The sequence below is a fragment of the Calonectris borealis genome, chromosome 19 (assembly GCF_964195595.1).
Source record: "Calonectris borealis chromosome 19, bCalBor7.hap1.2, whole genome shotgun sequence".
NCBI classification, from domain to species: domain Eukaryota; kingdom Metazoa; phylum Chordata; class Aves; order Procellariiformes; family Procellariidae; genus Calonectris; species Calonectris borealis.
Genome location: NC_134330.1, coordinates 4,683,734 through 4,700,677, shown reverse-complemented (window position 1 = coordinate 4,700,677; position 16,944 = coordinate 4,683,734). Strand labels below are relative to the sequence as shown.

Sequence of the window (16,944 nt, the reverse complement as noted above, 5' to 3'; positions counted from 1 at the left end):
CCTGGGCAAAGGTAACGCAGGGTTACCCCTTTCCATCCCGCTTATCCCCTGCACGGGAGACCACCTGCAAGGCCACCCTGAGCCACCTCCCTGTGACCCTCGCCATCCCTGGGCTGGCGCTGAGACCTGCCAGCATGGGGCTCCTCCAGCCTCTGTCCTGCACCCAGGGGACCCGTTGGCCACAGCCAACGTAGAGGGGTGACGAGAATCTCCAAATTGTGGCCTCCAAGTGATGCATCGGTCACTAGCGATGGGACATGGGGACGTGCAGCTGCCTGTGCCCCCCGCAGCCTGGCTGAGCTGGAGCAGCCGTGGCTAACGGGCCAGACCCCTCCATCTGTTCCCAAATCGGCTCCCGCGGGATGAGCCCTGGCGAGGAGAGCGCATAACAGGATTTCCCCCAAAAGCTGCTTGAATGCTGCCAGGCAGATAACAAAGCCTGGCTGGCCTTTAGGATTTCTCCAAGGAAAGGCGTTTATTCTCGGACACAGACATGAACGGGAGGTTTAATCTCCTGTCACATCTCGTGTCCAGTTGGGGTTGTTTAGTCCAGCACTTCAACCCCCGGAGACCTGGCTCCCCACAGTGGAGCACAGGATGGGGACGGACCTTCCCCAGCTGCCTGCCGCCTCCCCTCTGCATTAGCGCTTCTCAAAGGCAGAAGTATAAGCAATTGCAATGGAAATATAAGCAAATGCAGCATCAAGCAGGGAAGGCCAGGGGAAGATGCTGGACAGGGTGGGCAACAGCCTGTCTCAGGTGTAAAGCTCAGCAAGGGAAATCCCTCCAGAGGCTTAACTGCAAAGGTGGCTCAAATGGGACTGCAAACTTCACAGGAGGCATCTACTAGACCCCAGGAGGTGCAGCAGCACCCTGCCAGCAGGCAGCCTGCTCTCCACTGCTTGCTGCAGCCCCCTGCCCTACACGAGCCTGAGCAGAGGGCAGCAAGCAGGACCTGCAGCCCAGGCCCTTTGCCACAGACCTGCGTATTTGAGCAGAGGGGATTTTTAATAGATTTTTTTAAGCATGGATACAGGAGGCAATTGCTAAAGCAAGGGCTGCTCTCTTTTCTCCCAGCATTGCTTAGGGTTTGCAAGCACCTCTTGTTGCTGAGATCCAGGATATTGTGAATGGCCAGGCAGCACCCTGCGGAAACCCCATCTTGCCACCCCAAAGAGCAAAGTCCCCGTCACTTGCCTGCCGCTGTCTGCATGTAGCCAGCCAGGGTGCAGACTCGCCTCTCGCAGGCTCCACCGGGCAGCAGGACGGCGACGATGGCCAGCAGCGAGCTGAGGGCCAGCAGGGCACAGCCGCCTGCACACAGCACGGCGCTCGTCTGAAAGGACACACAGGGCTGTCAGCAAGGTGGTCCCCCACCACTGTCCCCGTGACACCTTCCCACAAATTCCCCCTCTTGAAAGTGAGAAGTGGGGCCCCATCATGGGCAGCTTCTCCCATCCCTTTCCTTCTACCTTCTGCTGCTTAAATTCACTGTTAAGTCTCGAGCCCATGGTTCACCCGTCACCTGGTCCCAGGGGTTATTAGTATTCAGGCTATGGTGATAATAGCAAATGTATTACATGCATGAAGGGCTACATCACTAATACAAGTGCCATTAGATGCCTGCGATGCGTGTCAGTGCCTCCACTGAGAGCTGAAACGTATCTCGTGATAGCGCCCGCCCCTGCAAGCCTGGCAATTAGAAGGTGTTTTGCCAATGATGCTCCACGGCGGGGAACCCGCTGCTGCAAAGGTCTCATTGCAGCCAGCCTCTGCCAACGCAGCAGGCTGCTCCCACCCCCTACCCCAGCTCACCCCAGCAGCCCACCGGCTTTTCCCTGCAGCGGCCATGTCTTTGATTTAGCCTCTTTTGCAACAAAACGGGGCCGTTTGGGCCTGTTACTCCAACCCAGCTCATGCTGTGGGATGATGCTTTGGGGTGCCAGAGGCTATAGGAGTGCTCGGTGGGCAGTGTTTTCGCTGGGGCTGGCACAGCGCGGAGGGGCAGTGAAAGGGGAGGCCAGCACCCTGGCCAGCACGGAAGCAGTTTTGCTATTTAGTATTCTGGCCATAAGATGCAAACTGCATCAGCATCTAAAACTGGGAAAAGTGCTAATTTATGGCAAAACAGCTCGCCCTTGGGTATGGGCACCTGATTGCTGCACTGTTGCTGTTTCTGTCCCCGTTGCAGGTGGCATTTCCACCTCTGCCAACGGGACGGCACTGGCAGTGAGGTGGTCCTTGTACTGGCGGGGACACGTGCCAGCCCAGCCAGGGGCACAGTGTGGCCAGGGGTGATGAGGGGACCCATGACGGGTGCCTCCTCCTCCAGCACCCAGCTCGTGGCAGCCTTCAAACAGCGCGAGAGCAGCTCAGTACCAGCGTTGCAGCAGCCACATCAAGTTCTGTCATTTCACAGCATTTCACGGCAAATTCAGCGAAACGCTCCTGGCTATGGTGAGTCACCCTGCAGTAATGTCAGCGTCTTGGCTCCCTAAAGCAGTACAGCTCTAAGAGAGCTCTCGGCCCCATTTTCCTAATAACCTGCGCGGGAGCTGCCATAAGGAGCTCAGGTCCCACCTCCACCCGCCCTCGTCCAGCCCTCTCGCCCTGCCGAGATGCTCTGGTTAGAAATGCACAATTTTCCTTTTTTACTTTTCCCCCTACATTTGAGCTTTTGGGCAACCATGGTTACTACAGGAACAAACCCAATACATGTTGCCATTTGCTCCCCCTCACCAAAGAGTTTACAAATCAGGAGTAAATAATCTGCTAAATGCAAGTTATGCTGCAGGAACCACAGGCAGGCTGAGCAGGGGAAGAGGAACTGGTTTACTCTGTGATGGCTACGGGGGGTCCAAGCAGCTAAAAAAACCCTCCCGACCCTCCAGCACTACTGGTACTGCCCCACGGGTCTGGCACTGTCCTACATCTACCTGCGTTATTTACTGCTGAGCTGTTTTTCAGCAGCTGGACTGGCTGGTGCCGTGGTGGCAGAGCCGCTGCCTGCAGGGTCCTGCCGGGGAGCTGCCGTCACTCCAAGAAGGGACACGCTGGTGCTGGTGAGGGATGGGCCAGGGGAGCACGGGCACTGCCCCGACATCCTGGTGTGAGCACTTCCCCCCGTGCTGTGCAGTGATCAGAAATCAGCATCTTATTTATCGCCTATTTATACACCACACAAGCAATGCAAACATTGTCCTGGCAATAAATTAATTCCTGACATGCAATGTAAAAGGCACGACCGTGCAAACAGCTACCGAGAGAAATGGAGAGGCTGTTTCGGCAGGGACTGTGGCAGCAGGGGTATCTGCTCCTCTCCAGTGCCTTCCAAGCCACCGAGACCCAAAGAGACAAGTGCTGCTTCAGGGCAAAAGAGACAAGGTTGGGACATCCGTGGCGGGGACCAGTCCCTTGCCCCATCCGTATCCTGGGAGGAACCCACTGGGTTTGGGGTGGGATGGGTGACCCCATCGCGCAGACACCCTCCCAGTGCGGGGTCCCACAGGGAGAGTAGCCCCAGCCCTTGCTCCCCACTGCTCCCAGGGCAGCAGTGCAGCGAGGAAATACGGACTCATAAAAAAACAGAAGGATTACTCTGCCTGGCGTCTGAATTTCACCTTCCACACGGCAACATGCAAAACCATTCTCCTTTGCGAGGACTATTAATTATTTAGAGCAATGAATTTTTCAGCAGAAAGGGGTCTTGTGAAGCAGGCTTGTTCCTCTCTTGTGTGAAGCGTATTATTTTTAATGATCTAGGTTCTCCTTAATTATGGTAGCACAAATCCCCTAGAAACTTGCAGCTCCTGCTGGAAACGACCTATGAGCCACTCAGACTGCTAATCCCTGCAGAAAGGTGCAAAGATGTTTTTCAGGACATAGCACCAAGAAAAAAGGCACAAACAGGATGGGTGCAGGTGAGCGTTACACTGAAAGAAGAGCTGGGTCAAGTTCGGGTCCTGCCATCAGGGTGCATACAGGTGGCAGCAAGGCTGCTGGGTCCCGGGGCCAGCAGCACCCTGATGTGCATGGTGGTGGCCAAAAACCGACCAAATCCAACCAGGCCTTGGTAAAGGGAACTAAGGTCTCATTTTGAATAAATGCGTTAAAATTCATGTGGGCAAGAGGCGTAGGTAAATGGTGAGGTTTGTTTTCTGCCACGTGGGCCGGGGATGCTGAGCCACCGAACGGCCGGGGGGCAGCTGGTCTTAGTCTGGCTCCTACATTGTCCTGGTACGCAATGGCCAGAGCGGCTTAAACGCAAGGGGTGAGCTTCTTTCCCTAACGCGTTGGCATTACCTGCCAAAACACTGGATAAGCCTTTGTAAAACAGAAATTCTGCTTTTGTTGTAACCTTTCCAGGGCCTTGGCTGGGAATTATCCCAAGTGCTCCTGCCCTGTACTGGAACCGCACCTGCAGATCAAACAGCCGCTTCCGAAGAAAAATAATAAGGCTTAAGTTTGAAGAAGTCCGTGGAGCAAAGGTACCAAACAGTAGCAGCTAAAACCCCTCTCCTTCCAACTGCGCGGCACCTCCCTCTCTCCTCCCTGTTTGTGCCTGTTGCATCTTGAGCGGAAAGGAGAGTATGCAGGAAACAGGATGCAAAGGCTGAAACCCAAAAATAGACGGGAAGAACAAATGGGATACATCGAGGCCGTCTGTGAGAGCCCAGCTCAGGCAGGGGCAGGAAAAAGCCCATTCATCATAGCAAAGAGCACAGCTCCCAGTGCAAAACCAGCCAGGGAGAAGCGGGACCTCGCTGCCCGGTGGGCTGCCTCTCCCCAGGCACCGCAGACCCGCGTCCGTGCCAGGGGAGACCCCCCCGGGGAGCCCGGCAGCCCGGGGCTGCGAGCTATCCTGCCTCTGCCACGCTGGGAAAAGACGTAAAACCATGTCAGATTTTCTGCTCCCACTCCCAGGGAGATTAATTGTTTATCCCCAAACAAATTAATAGTCCCCTGGTGGGACTGTAAATATGCCTTTATGTAGCGTAATAAATTCCGATTAACAACAATCCCCTACCCATTATTTTAATATTTTACAAGTCTGACACGTGCCATGGCTGTGCCATTCACTAAGTAATAAATCTGCTGAAGATGCTGTTTCATTCACCAAAAAAAATCGAAATTAAAATGTCACACAATGACGATCCTGGGAAGAATCACTTAATATCCCTGATGAAAATTTTAAAAAAATAGTTAACCCATCTTTTGAAACCAGCATCCATGATCTTCACAGTTTAAGGAGAAAAGGGCAAAGGGAGAAAAAAATTGCCCGGTCCAATGCGTTGGTGCTGAGAAATGGTACACAGCGTTTGGCTTGGCAAGATAAACCAACTTGGCAAAGCTCCTGCCATCGCGTCCTGTGCGCTGGGTCACACCACGCCACGCTTTAGTTTATTAATGCAGTTTATTAATTGCAACTTGACCACCCCTGAGAGCTGCCATCCCGGATGGGCCCTGTGGTATCCGGAGCAGCAGGCTGAAGGCAAGGTTACAGACTGCTTGGGTATTTCAGCCCTGCTCAAATGCTTAAGCATCTTTGCAAAATGGGGGCAGAAAATAAATACACTAAATAATTAGGAAATAAAGCCACGGGCTGAGTGAGAAAAAGAAAGCATGAAGGTCACAGCGTGTCTGGCTTTCTGGGGGTTGAGCCAGAAGAGGTCTGAGAAACTCTGAACAAGCTGAGGAAAAACTGGCTGTAAAAGCAACTGCAAGAGAAGAGGGGGCAAAATTAATCAAACCATTTTCCTTTTTACATGCAGTCCTTCCCATCAGAACTCTGTGTGATTAAATGTTCATTTAGGGAAGATGTTTTGGGGTTAAACTGGATAGCGCTGTGCCTGGAGAGGCAGAAACCAAACAGACACCAGGGTTTTTAACCTTGTTAAAAAAATAAATCAGTGCTGGACGGAGGTGCTGAGTGGGGACCTGGGGTTTGGGATTTGCAGCAGTACTGGCAAGGACCCGGGAGGCCACACCAGGGGCTGATGCCGGGAAGCGGATGCAGATGTTGGCAGCTGGGCCCGGCTCTGCTGCGTGGCTTGAGATGCCCCTGGCCGGGCTCCTGGTAGAGGTGGAGCGGTCGCCACCACCTGTCAGAGGGCAAATAAAGAGGGCTGGAAAGGATCAGTGCAAATACTCAGACTGGTATCTATCTGCAGGGCAGCAGCAGTGCTGGAGCAGCAAAGCTGCCTCCTCTCCACCCCAGCGCCCGACGGGGTCTCTGCGTATCCCTGTGCCTCACAAGTTGCTGGCACCAGCACCACGTGGCCACGAAGTCCTTTGCTCCTCCCAAACCTTCCCATGAGTTTTGCACTGGACCTGGAAATCCCTGCTTTCATCCACACCACACTGGGCGAGACTGCCCTGCACCCGAAACGGCAGTGCCTTCTCCTTGGGCAAAGGCGCAAGAGAAGATCTTGGTAAAAACCAGGAACACCCACCTGGACACAAGAGAAGCGCCTGCCTCTGCAGGAGACGCTGCGTGCGCAGGGGTGGGTGGATCGAGCCTCGCAGCTTGTTCATATTTCCCCCACACAAGTCACAGAAACAAACATCCGCCATCTGGTCGGCGTTAAAGCAACGGCCAGGAAGAGGATCCCACACGTCCTCATCTTCTCCTCCCTGGCAATTACCTTCCTTTTGGCGCCATCTGAGAGCTTTCTCCTTCCTATTTAATCTTCCCTCTCCATCCTGCTCGCATGCAGATGCTATCCCCTGCCCAGCAGCGCTGGGAAGTGCCCGGTGTCATCCGATGGGAACTGTAGGAGCGGGTCCAACCTCCCCAAACCAGCCCGGCAGTAACGCAGAGCCCCAGGCATGATGCTGCCAGGGAGGTGGCTGGTGTCTAAGAGTCCCCTGAGCCAGAGTGGTTTGGGCTGGGGCACAGGGATGCAGAGGAGGCAACGAGGCTCCAGTCCCCATTTCTTCTCCTTCAAATGAAGGATTTGGTTGATGGGGACCTGCCTGTGCCGCAGCACACGCAGCGGGTACTTCTCCCCAGCCCAGATTTAGCTGCTCACGCAAAAAATTCAGCAACCCCGCCCCAGACACAGCTCGGCCAGTCCTGGCCTTCCAGGTAACTTTCCCACTTTCAAGCTCATCAGGGTATTCAACCCAAACACCAGAAGGGTTAATGCCCAAACCGATTCAAGAAAAAAAAAAGGCATTTTTTTAATTAGGGAGAAAATAAGAGACAGATAATACGTCTGATGAATCACGGCTGTCTTTCTTCCAGTGCCATTGCATCTGGGGATGCTGGAAAGCACTTCCTAATGGCACTGCTTTATCTAAAAGGATGATGGATAGTGGTGAAAGAGAAAAAAAAGGGAAAAAGTAAGACATTAGCACATCAATGGTGTGCCTGTGACCTCCATCAAGGGATGCAAACCAACTTAATGAAATTTTAATTAGGCAGCAAGCAGTGCGCTGTCACTGGGTACCAGATCAGACCTTCTTACCCACACTCTGTTATTATCCTTCCTTGGGATAAGCCCTTTCCCGGCGCTGGCGGCAAAGCTGGGCTCATCGTCTTGGGCCAGGGAATGCCCCGCGGGTCACAGAGCTCTCCCATCTGGCTTTTCCTTACAAGGCCAGTGGAGAGGAGCCCGAAGGGAGTGGGACTTGCAGCCTCAAGAGGATGGAGGGAATGTCCCACCATCAAAATGTCCCTGCCGTGTCCCCACCACCCTGTGCCAGACTCTGCTCTGGGCCCTACAAAGGGAAAATGCAATGTTCAGCCCAAAACGTCTCTGCTGGGCGTAGGCAATGCCCTTCCCAAGGTGCAAGGTTCAGGACTCCGTTTGTCCAGCAGGTTTGTGGGCAAGCGACCCAGTGTGAACTGGTCATCACTGTCACAAGTGGCCACGTCCCAGCTAAGCCCCAGCTGCTACCCAGCCCCTGGCCCTGCAGCCCAAGCAGCGACGCTGCAGCTAATACCCACCTCTCTGTGCCTTTGTTTAAGCAAAGCAGCTTCCATCTCCCCTTGAGAGTGGAGTTGATAGAAATAATCCCGAGAGCAGCCTCTCTGTATTTTCAATCAACGTGACCTTCCATGGCCCACTCCTAAGCTGGTCCCGTCTCAGCACCCATTGCAGCCCAGCTTAGTGGTGAGCGGTTCACTGGTCAGTGAGTCCTGGTTATGGTTTGCTACTCAGGCATTGAAGCACGGGGCCAGAGCGCAGGAACTGCAGGTTTCCCCACACCGGGTATTTTCTGTTCTATTAATGTAGGTCTATTAATGTAGGTCTGGGTGGCTAATGAAAGGAGATAAAGTCTACTGCAAAGTAATATGCATAAAGAGGAAGATGGTGATTTCAAGAATTGCTGAGCACTTACACCTCTTGCCAAGGTTGTGTAAGTGCAATTAAAAATCAAACTAACTGATAGACAGAGTAAGCCGGGAAGGATCTGCTCTCTTGGGAAGTTCTTAGGATGAGGAGCTAAAAGTTGATTTGCCGATAATCCCAAATTAACACGCTGGCCTGACACGCGGCCCCCAGAGGTAGAGCAGACTCTGCCCAAGAGCCAGTCTCACACGTGGCTCCCTGCTTGAGTCATGTCACAAGCTGGGAGCTCCCAAAATGCTGAGCTTTCCCTTCTGCCAGAGCCTGTGCTAGAAGAGGAGCGACAGATTTTCCAAATATCTTCCCATCTCCACGAGTACCCCACGTGCTTTTTCATTGGGAATGGGGCTGCGTAGCTCCGCAAATCTGACCCCAATGGGCAAACCTTAGATTACATTGGGAGCCCAGTGCTGAACTGACACGGTGAGAAACCAGCAATGAAGGTTTATGAAACCTTTCAGCATTTTCTAATAAAGAGGTAAGCAGGTTTACTGTGCTTTTTCACTAGGCTGGATCTTTTCAAGTCCTGTTATGGGCAAAAACCCAGGAAAGACCCACTCAGGGAACTCCTGGAGCCATGTAAAGCCTTCCCCCCTGTCCTGAGTGGGTTATTTTGTGCTCTGCTCCAGCAGGGCATCACTAGCTTCATAGGCAAATGGTCCATGTGGCTTTAACCTGAATACCATGGGCTGATCAGCTTCCGTGTTATTTTAGATTACATGCTTCGCAAAGCCTGAAAATACTTGGAGACTATCTGGAAAAATAAAAATAGAAATTTGAAATGAAGCAGCACTAGCTTCTGAAGTGCAGCACTGAGACAGGAACCCATGAGCCAAATGCTCCCACTGAAAGAGAAAATAAATTAGCTCAGGATAAAGCACTATTTTGCACGCAGACATATGCACACAGGGATCTGGCACCAAAAAAAGAAAAGTAGTGAGATGTGATGAAGCAGCTCAGAGCTCAAAAGCTCACCTGTTTTTCCCAGCTCTACCAGTTGGCCTCCCAAGAGCAATCCCCTCTCCCCACGGCACCGGCACCCCTTGGGATGCCTCTCTCTAGCCCTCACAGCTCCAAGTTTTCCCACAACGGATCCTCCTTTCCATTAATTGTCTGTGTAAGGGCCCTGCTCATAAATTGGCTGTGGCCCCCAAGCAATATCCCCATCTCCATCCTCTCTCCTCACCTGGCTCCAGCCAGACCCTCTCCAGTTTCCACCAGCTCCTGCAAGGTCTCAGCCTGCACGAGACAGCCTGGCCACAACATCTCCAGGTGTCAGGGATATTTTATTATATTCCACCTCATCAAATCACCATCATGATGCTGAGGACGGTGCAAAGCGCCAGCAGCCTGAGCACTGACAGGGTTAAATTAAAGGTACCCATGATATTAGAGAGCTGCAAAGTAATTATGAAAGGAAGCAGAAAAAAGCCAGCAACTCTAAGCAGACATGAAGGCCCTCTTAAGAGAAGAAAGGCATGTTAATTAACCTCTAGACATGATTCAAAGCATCATTTGTAGCATGATTAACATAATCCCCCAAGTGCAAACACACAACTGGCATTAAGGATCATTTGCAGGGCTGAACACTCCCCCACCCCTTCACCAAATCGGCACATTTGAACAGGGAAACATATGAAACGCGGTAAGCGTGCACGTTTCAGGAAACAAAAAGAACAATGTTCCCCAGGGATGGACATCCCGGCTGTGGGCTGCTCCCACCCCCTGTGCGCTGCAGGTGGGCATCCTCCCCAGGTGTGCTCTCAGCATCCTCCCCAGGTGTGCCATCAGCATCCTCCCCAGATGTGCTCTCAGCATCCCCCCAGATGTGCCACCAGCTTCACGCTAAAAGAGCTCTTGATCCCCAGGTCAGCTTTTGCTTCCTTTGCCCCCCATAGCCACAGCTTCGCACCCTTCTCGCCAGCCTCCGCCACTTCAGCAAAAAGCTGGTGGCTGTTTTCAAAAGCTCCTAGATTCCTGTCCAGGTTAGGCTCTTGGCTTTCATTTAAAGAAGGAGCTGCCCACGAGATTGCTTGAAAGGTTGGAAATGAATGTCGCAAGTTCTGAAAGCAAAGAAAAAAGAGTCACGATTTCCCCATCTCTCCAAAAGGGAGAATCTCCTGCTTGAACTGGTGGACGGAGCTCACAGCACTCAGCTCCCCCTGTCCTGAGCACCGAGGCGTGCGGGTTCGGAGGGCTGCTCATGCAAGAAAGCCAAAGCTGTTGGCTGCCTTAGCAAAGCTGTCAGGGATATTTTATTATATTCCACCCCATCAAATAACCATCACAACAGGTATTCTCATCCTCATCGTGGCAGAAAGCTGGTAGGGGAGCACTTTCCCCTGGAAGAGACTGCACTGTTTGTTGTTCAAGAATTATTTGGGTGGCATTAATAAAGGTGACAAGGATGTGTCAACAAAATCCCCTGTAAACTCCACTCGGTACCTTGATATTATTCATCCCTACCACAGCCCAAGCGCAGGAGCTCAGAGGCTTTGCGTTATGTTATATTCTGGATCTAAAGTCTTTTCAGAGGCTATTAGATGGCTGAGGCTGTGTGTAGCTGAAGCCTGTTCAAATGAGTCACTGCTGAGCTTTGTTCTTATCTTTAAAGTTTGTTATTACTTGGAAGTGTTTATCTGAATTACGTTTGCAAAAACATCTGAGCAAAGGCCAACTTACGGAAACGACAGCATTTTTGCACTTTTTTATATAAATAGGAAGGATTTTATGCAGCCGGTTCTTGTCTTTGCAATTCACAATATTTGTCTTTAATGACAATTTTAAGGACCATGACAGGATTTAAGCAATCGCACGCAGACCTGGCGTCCTGGGAGAGATAACAGTGCAGCTTCACGGCAGGCTGAGAAATTCAACTACTGACACCCATTGTGCCGGGCACAGCCACAACCTCTCGGGGATTTAGCCCTCGTATTGGGATTTCTGCAATATAGCGACCTGGAGCAAATCAAAGCTCGTCTGTTTTGAGCAGCGGTAGTGAAGTCACACTCACAACCTCAGGGTAAGAAGCTAAGAATAAAAGGAAAGGAAAGGAGAGGAGGAAGAAAGGGCAGGGGCAAGCGGGCGGTGGGATGCTGGGGCCAGGCTTTGTGTGGTCCCCCCGCACACCCAGCGGGGACGGGCGGCTCTTTGTCACACCAGGACACCGCAACAACCCCAGCCCCCACGGGGCAAGCAGGGAGGCCTTGGCCTCCTTCCTCCCAAAACCTGGCAAGGGCATCACCCCGGGCTGGACGGACAGGGGAACAGCCGCAGTCCCCCACGTCCGGGCTTGATTTCTGGATCCTCGTGTCCCAGGGGCAGCAGTTTCAGCCACCCCCCTGCTCCTATCCTGCTTATCAAACTCAGCCGGCAAGCGATGCTCAATGCCCTGCTGGGGAGCACCAACCCTCTCCTGTTTCTCACCCGACTCCCTCCCGCACGCCCACGCAGGAGCTCGCCCGGGCAGGTCGAAGGGAATTGAGGTCCCGACGTCGTGGCACAGCCGGGGGCCCCGGCAGGGCAGGTTGGCTGGGTGAGACCTGCGGCACCGCTGGTGCCACAGCCGGGACATGCACCGCGGCCACGCTCAGGCTGCACTGACCGCCACACCGGCACGAAGGCACCCAGGAGGTTTCTGTGCAGCATCCCAAGCACAGCCGAGCATCCCAAAAAGGGATGCAGCCCCACGGGGACCACGGGACACCCAGGGGGTGCTGAGGAGCAGGACACGGGGGATGCTGGGGATGAAAGGGATGCTTGAGAGCAGCATGGGGGGATGCAGAGGATGCTCGGGGGCAGCATGGGGGATGCAGGGGATGCCCGGGATGCGCAGGGCAGGACAAGGATGCTGAGGCATGTCTGGGGGACAGGATGAGGGGATGCTGGAGAGCCTGAGTCAGAACGGGGGATCCCGGGGTGATGACAGGGGGACCTTAGGGAGGCGAGGAGGACAGAGAGATACTGGAGAGCCTGGCGCAGGTCTGGAGGGATGTGGGAGGGAGGGTGCCAGGGAGCCCGGGGCACGTCGGGGGGATGCCGGGAGGTGATGGGGGGACGCCGGGGAGCCCAAGGCAGGCAGGGGGGATGCGGGGGAAGGGGTGCGGGACGCCGGTGAGCCAGGGGAAGGGCAGGAGGGTGCCGGGGACGTGATGGGGGGACGCCGGGGAGCCCAGGGAAGGGCAGGGGGGATGCCGGGGAGGTGATGGGGGATGCCAGGCAGCTTGGGCATGTCGAGGGGATGCCAGGGAGCCCGGGGTAGGCGGGGGGGGGCGCCGCGGGGGGGAGGCGCTCACCTGCCAGGAACCGGAGGGGATGTCTCCGAAGCCGCCGGGACCGGCGGAGCCGTGGCAGCTGCGGGGCGGCCCGGCGCAGCGCCAGAGCAAGCCGAAGCCGGCGGCGGCGCGGCCGGGCGGCAGCAGCCAGGCCGGGGAGAGGAAGGCGGCGGCGCAGGCGGCCAGGAGGCCGGCGGAGAGCAGCGCCCAGAAACAGCCGACGCCGCTGCACATGGTGCGCCGGCGGGGCAGGGAGCCCGCGCCCCGCGCCGCCCCCGCGCCCGCCACCGGCACCGGCACCGACAGCATCGGCGGCGCCGCAGCGCGGCCGCGCAGCCGCCGCGGCGCGGGGCGGCCGGCGGGGCCGGGCGCGGGGCCGGCAGCGCTGCCCGCGCCCCCTGCGCGCTGCCTGCGCGCTGCCTGCGCGCCGCCCCCCCCTCCTCCCCGCGGGGCGCGGCTGAGGCCGGGCGCGGTCGCGACACCCGCGGCGGGCGGGGGGGGCAGTCCCGGGGTGGGGGAGCGGGGCCCCCCCCACCTGCGCACACGTTTTGGTGTCTTTTACGCCGTTTTCCCTGCCCGGCTGCGGGGCGGCCCCTGAGGAGTAATTTTATTCCTGCCATTAATATTTTAACACCCCCCCCCAGGTGCCCGCAGACGGCGATGCTGCGGCTCCGCGGCACAGCCTTCCTGGGCAGGGACACGCGTGGGGGCTGCGGGTTTGCGGGGAATTTCTCGCAGCCCGGGTGTGACCGTGGTGGGGATTGTAAAACGCACGCACAGCCCAGGGAGGCGCGCCGGGCTCCACGGCCCCTCGCTGGGAGATTTCTTACTCGGGGTCTGCTCGCTCGAGCAACATTAATTTTATCCTTTAATCTCGTCGTTTTCTCCAAAGAGTCTTAAAGGCCGGGTGGAGAGCCAGGCAGAACGGCTGCCCGGGAATTTGGGCTTACTTTAGGTATAAAAGCTGCGCCTCCCAGTGCAGATGAATTTTTTTTGTAACAGTAATTCTGAAACTTCATGGATCAGCCAGGTTTTATCCCTGTTAAACCTCCCGGTCGCTTTGCAGCATGAATTGATATCTTAGGCTCCTGCCTCGCAGATCTTACGGGGTTTTCCCGAAATCCAGCAACTCGGCGGTACCCACGTCCACCAGCCGCAAGCCGAAAGAGGCAGCTCCTTTTTTAAATATAAAAAAAAATATATTTATCCTGCCCTAATCTCCTCCGGCGGGTTTCAGGCACTTACTGCCGATACCGCTGAAACGGAGCTAAAGGTATTGGGCAACTTTTGGTCAAGAAAAGAGCTTTCCCTTCAGATCCGGGGTGCGTTGGTTGGTGTTTAATCGCAGCCCTTGCAGACGGATGGCTCGGAGACCGCCAGAGCGGGACTTCCCTGGTGAAATCCGTGCGGAGTCTGTAGCGCAGAAGCCGGGGGCTTGGCACCCTCTCCTGGTGTGCGCCCAGACTGCCGGCGGGCAGGAGCTGGGTGCCGAGCACCCCGAGGCTGCCCGAAGAGGAAAGCGATGGGCAAATAATTTGCGCTTTACAGCTGAATTCACACACAAAACGTCCGGGGTCAAATGCTGCGGTTATGTCTGGGGACAGCGTTTGAGCTTCATGGGGGTGGGTGTCTTTTTCTTCCATTTAAAATGCTGTGCATGCTTTTTGTCCTGTAACTCCAGGAAAGTTTTGAAGGGACAAAATCACACTCAGCCTTGTCTTTTCCCGATATCCCTGGTTTGTAGAAATACCCGACTACTGTCATGTGCTGCATCACTTCTCATACTCTTTGAGGCATTTAGAAAAACAAAAGGGAAAAAAAGCGTAACTGGAGAAACACAGAAAATACTTTTAAACTAGATTTTTTTTTAACTTGGTTTTATTCAAGTATTTATGACACCATAAATGGTCAAGAATTTGGGAAAAACACTGTGAATTGGAGAAAGGTCATCTGAGGTGAGTCCCACACAACGCTGGCAATACCACATGGACAGACTGGAGGTAGGAACAATGCGGTTTGTTTTCAGTAAATCAGAATAACTCCAGAGTGGCACAAAAGCTCCGCAGAAAAGGCTGTGAGGAACAGCCTGCAGCAGGGTCAGGGCTGGGGAAAAGCTGCAGAAACTGCTGTGAGGGCTTTTCTGTTTCCCATGTCTATGCTCCTGCGCAGTGCCCCTTCCCCAGAGCTCAGATGCCCAGAGGTTGTCAGCAGCAGGTCACCGATGCAGCTCTTTCTGCTGGGAGCGAGGCGCTTTTTCTTCCCCCCCATTTTGTTCTGTATTACACTTCAAGGTTCAGGTTTTTACCCACCCACTCACCCGCTGGGAGTCAGAGAGAAACCCCTCGCCCCTTACTTGTGCCCAACCGCTGGGCACAGAGCAGCAAACCTTTCTCCTTGGGCATGTGCTTAGTGGAAGGAGACAAGGAGGGATTGCAATGTTTTAATAAAATCAGTTATTTTTTGCCAGGCTGCGACGTGGGATAATTCCCTTCTTTGAAATCCTCAGCACAGTTGAGAAGCCAGTACCAACCCTCCCGTTCCCATTAAGGCTAATGGACTGAGGTCAGCCACATCCAAATTTGCAATTAATCTATGTGTGCATGCAGCCACTTGTTTTCCCATTTGAAAAAAAAAGAGAAAAATACGAGTCTGTAATTGAAGCTGCTGCGATTGCAGTTTTGGAGCACCCCTACTGTAATGGTATCAGTTGCGTCTTCTCAATTTTACAGCTTCCCCAGCAGCCTGTTGTGCACCATTGTATGTATGTGCTGCATCCTTCCCGCTCTCCCCCACCATTAATTCTTGGATTCTTAGTGATTAGTATTTGTATTGCTTACTTTGCAAGTTCGTCTAAGATGTCTAATTATTTGTTTGAAATAATATAATTTTTTAACAATGCTAATGGCAATGTTTAGAATATATGATTTTTAAGCTTGTAGTGTGTTTCTGTACAAAAGCATCTTTGACTCCTTATACTTTTAGGACATTATTATTGATTCCAGAGTAAGATCTAGGCTGTTAAAGCCCATATTCATCTAGTTTTTATTATTTGTATTCCCAAAGTAGCGAGAAGTCTATATATGAGATAGAATCCCAACATCGTGTAAATACATGTAAATAAATGAATAGACTGTCCCAAAGATGTGAGAAATGGCAATGGCCTGTAACATGATTTGTTACATTTGTGTTTTTCTGAATGCTATAATTGAGCAGAGCAGTTCCCTGTGATTAATTATCTGAGGCAAAGATGCCAAGCTATCAACAAAGTCTTGTTCTGCTTTATTAATTCTGTACAAACAAGAGCATCCCATTTAGATCTTTTCAAATATTAAAGTTTGTTTATTTTTCTACCTATGGAGAGGGAAAAATCACCAGGCAGTGAGGCATTTTTCTTTCTTTGAATATTTTATTTAGGGAGGTGTCCCCCAGCTTCTCTGATGTTGGCCAACCTATGTCCTAAAGTCATATTTCAACTGATTGCTCAGTTAATTAAACTGTCATGTTCTGTTAAAAACTCCAGAACCTGATGTTATTCGTGCTTCCAGTTCAGATCTCCAGGGTCCAAGGCTGAGTGACTAACTGTGGATTGGAGCTTCAGCCCTTCTGCACGTTTCCAAAAAGGGGAGAAAATCTCAGTCCAGGAAATGTAATTCATGCCAAACATACTTGTAGCTTGAGGTTTCATCAATTATGTAGAATCTGATGCAAAGATAATTGAATTATCCCAAAGACTTTGACAGGTTGGATGAGGTTTTTGGAAAAGGAGCTGCTGTTTGAAAATTAATTGCAACATAGAAGGTCTTCCTCATCAAGTGTGATGGGAGATGCCTACAATTTACCCACCCCAAAATCACGTTGCCAGCTGGTCGGGTGTCGGACAGCCTCGCCCCACTGGTGGTAGCAATTGTCACTTTGCAGCTGGCAGTGCAGTCTCGGGAGACTGCGTGTCCCAGCATGAAAGGGTCCGCTCTGCTCGAAGCAGATATGCATAGCTAAATCGACCTGTTAGAAAACATGCCTGCTTCTGCCACTGCTCAGCCGGAGGAGCAACATCAGTCGGGATCTGTGGGCTTGGCAGTAGAAAAAAGATCAGTGTGTAAGGTCAGAAAGAAGGTCCAGACTCCCTTGGGAATTTTCCCACAAACTGCAACTTAGACAGCCTGGCAGACCAGGACTCTGTAAACCATTGCGTCCTGCTTCAACCCCAACACACAAAGTGAAACCTAAAGCTTGATCTGCAAACCAGACCCTTCAACCACACACAGTTATGTGGAAATAAAGAGAAATCTGTGTGCGGTATACTGGAGAATCAGACT

The 16,944-nt window shown here is 53.1% G+C and overlaps 1 protein-coding gene across 1 annotated transcript in view; it reads right to left on the bottom strand.

Annotated features, from left to right (window-relative positions):
* Window positions 1-12,965, bottom strand: part of LHFPL7 (LHFPL tetraspan subfamily member 7) — a 66,304-nt gene extending 53,339 nt beyond the window's left edge. The window contains exons 1-2 of the mRNA XM_075168563.1: window positions 12,650-12,965; window positions 1,198-1,336 (exon numbers count right to left, since the gene is read on the bottom strand). Coding sequence (XP_075024664.1) covers window positions 1,198-1,336; window positions 12,650-12,937 — 427 coding nt within the window. The 5' untranslated portion in view covers window positions 12,938-12,965. The remainder of the gene's footprint in view (window positions 1-1,197; window positions 1,337-12,649) is intronic.
* Window positions 12,966-16,944: the final 3,979 nt, after the last annotated feature.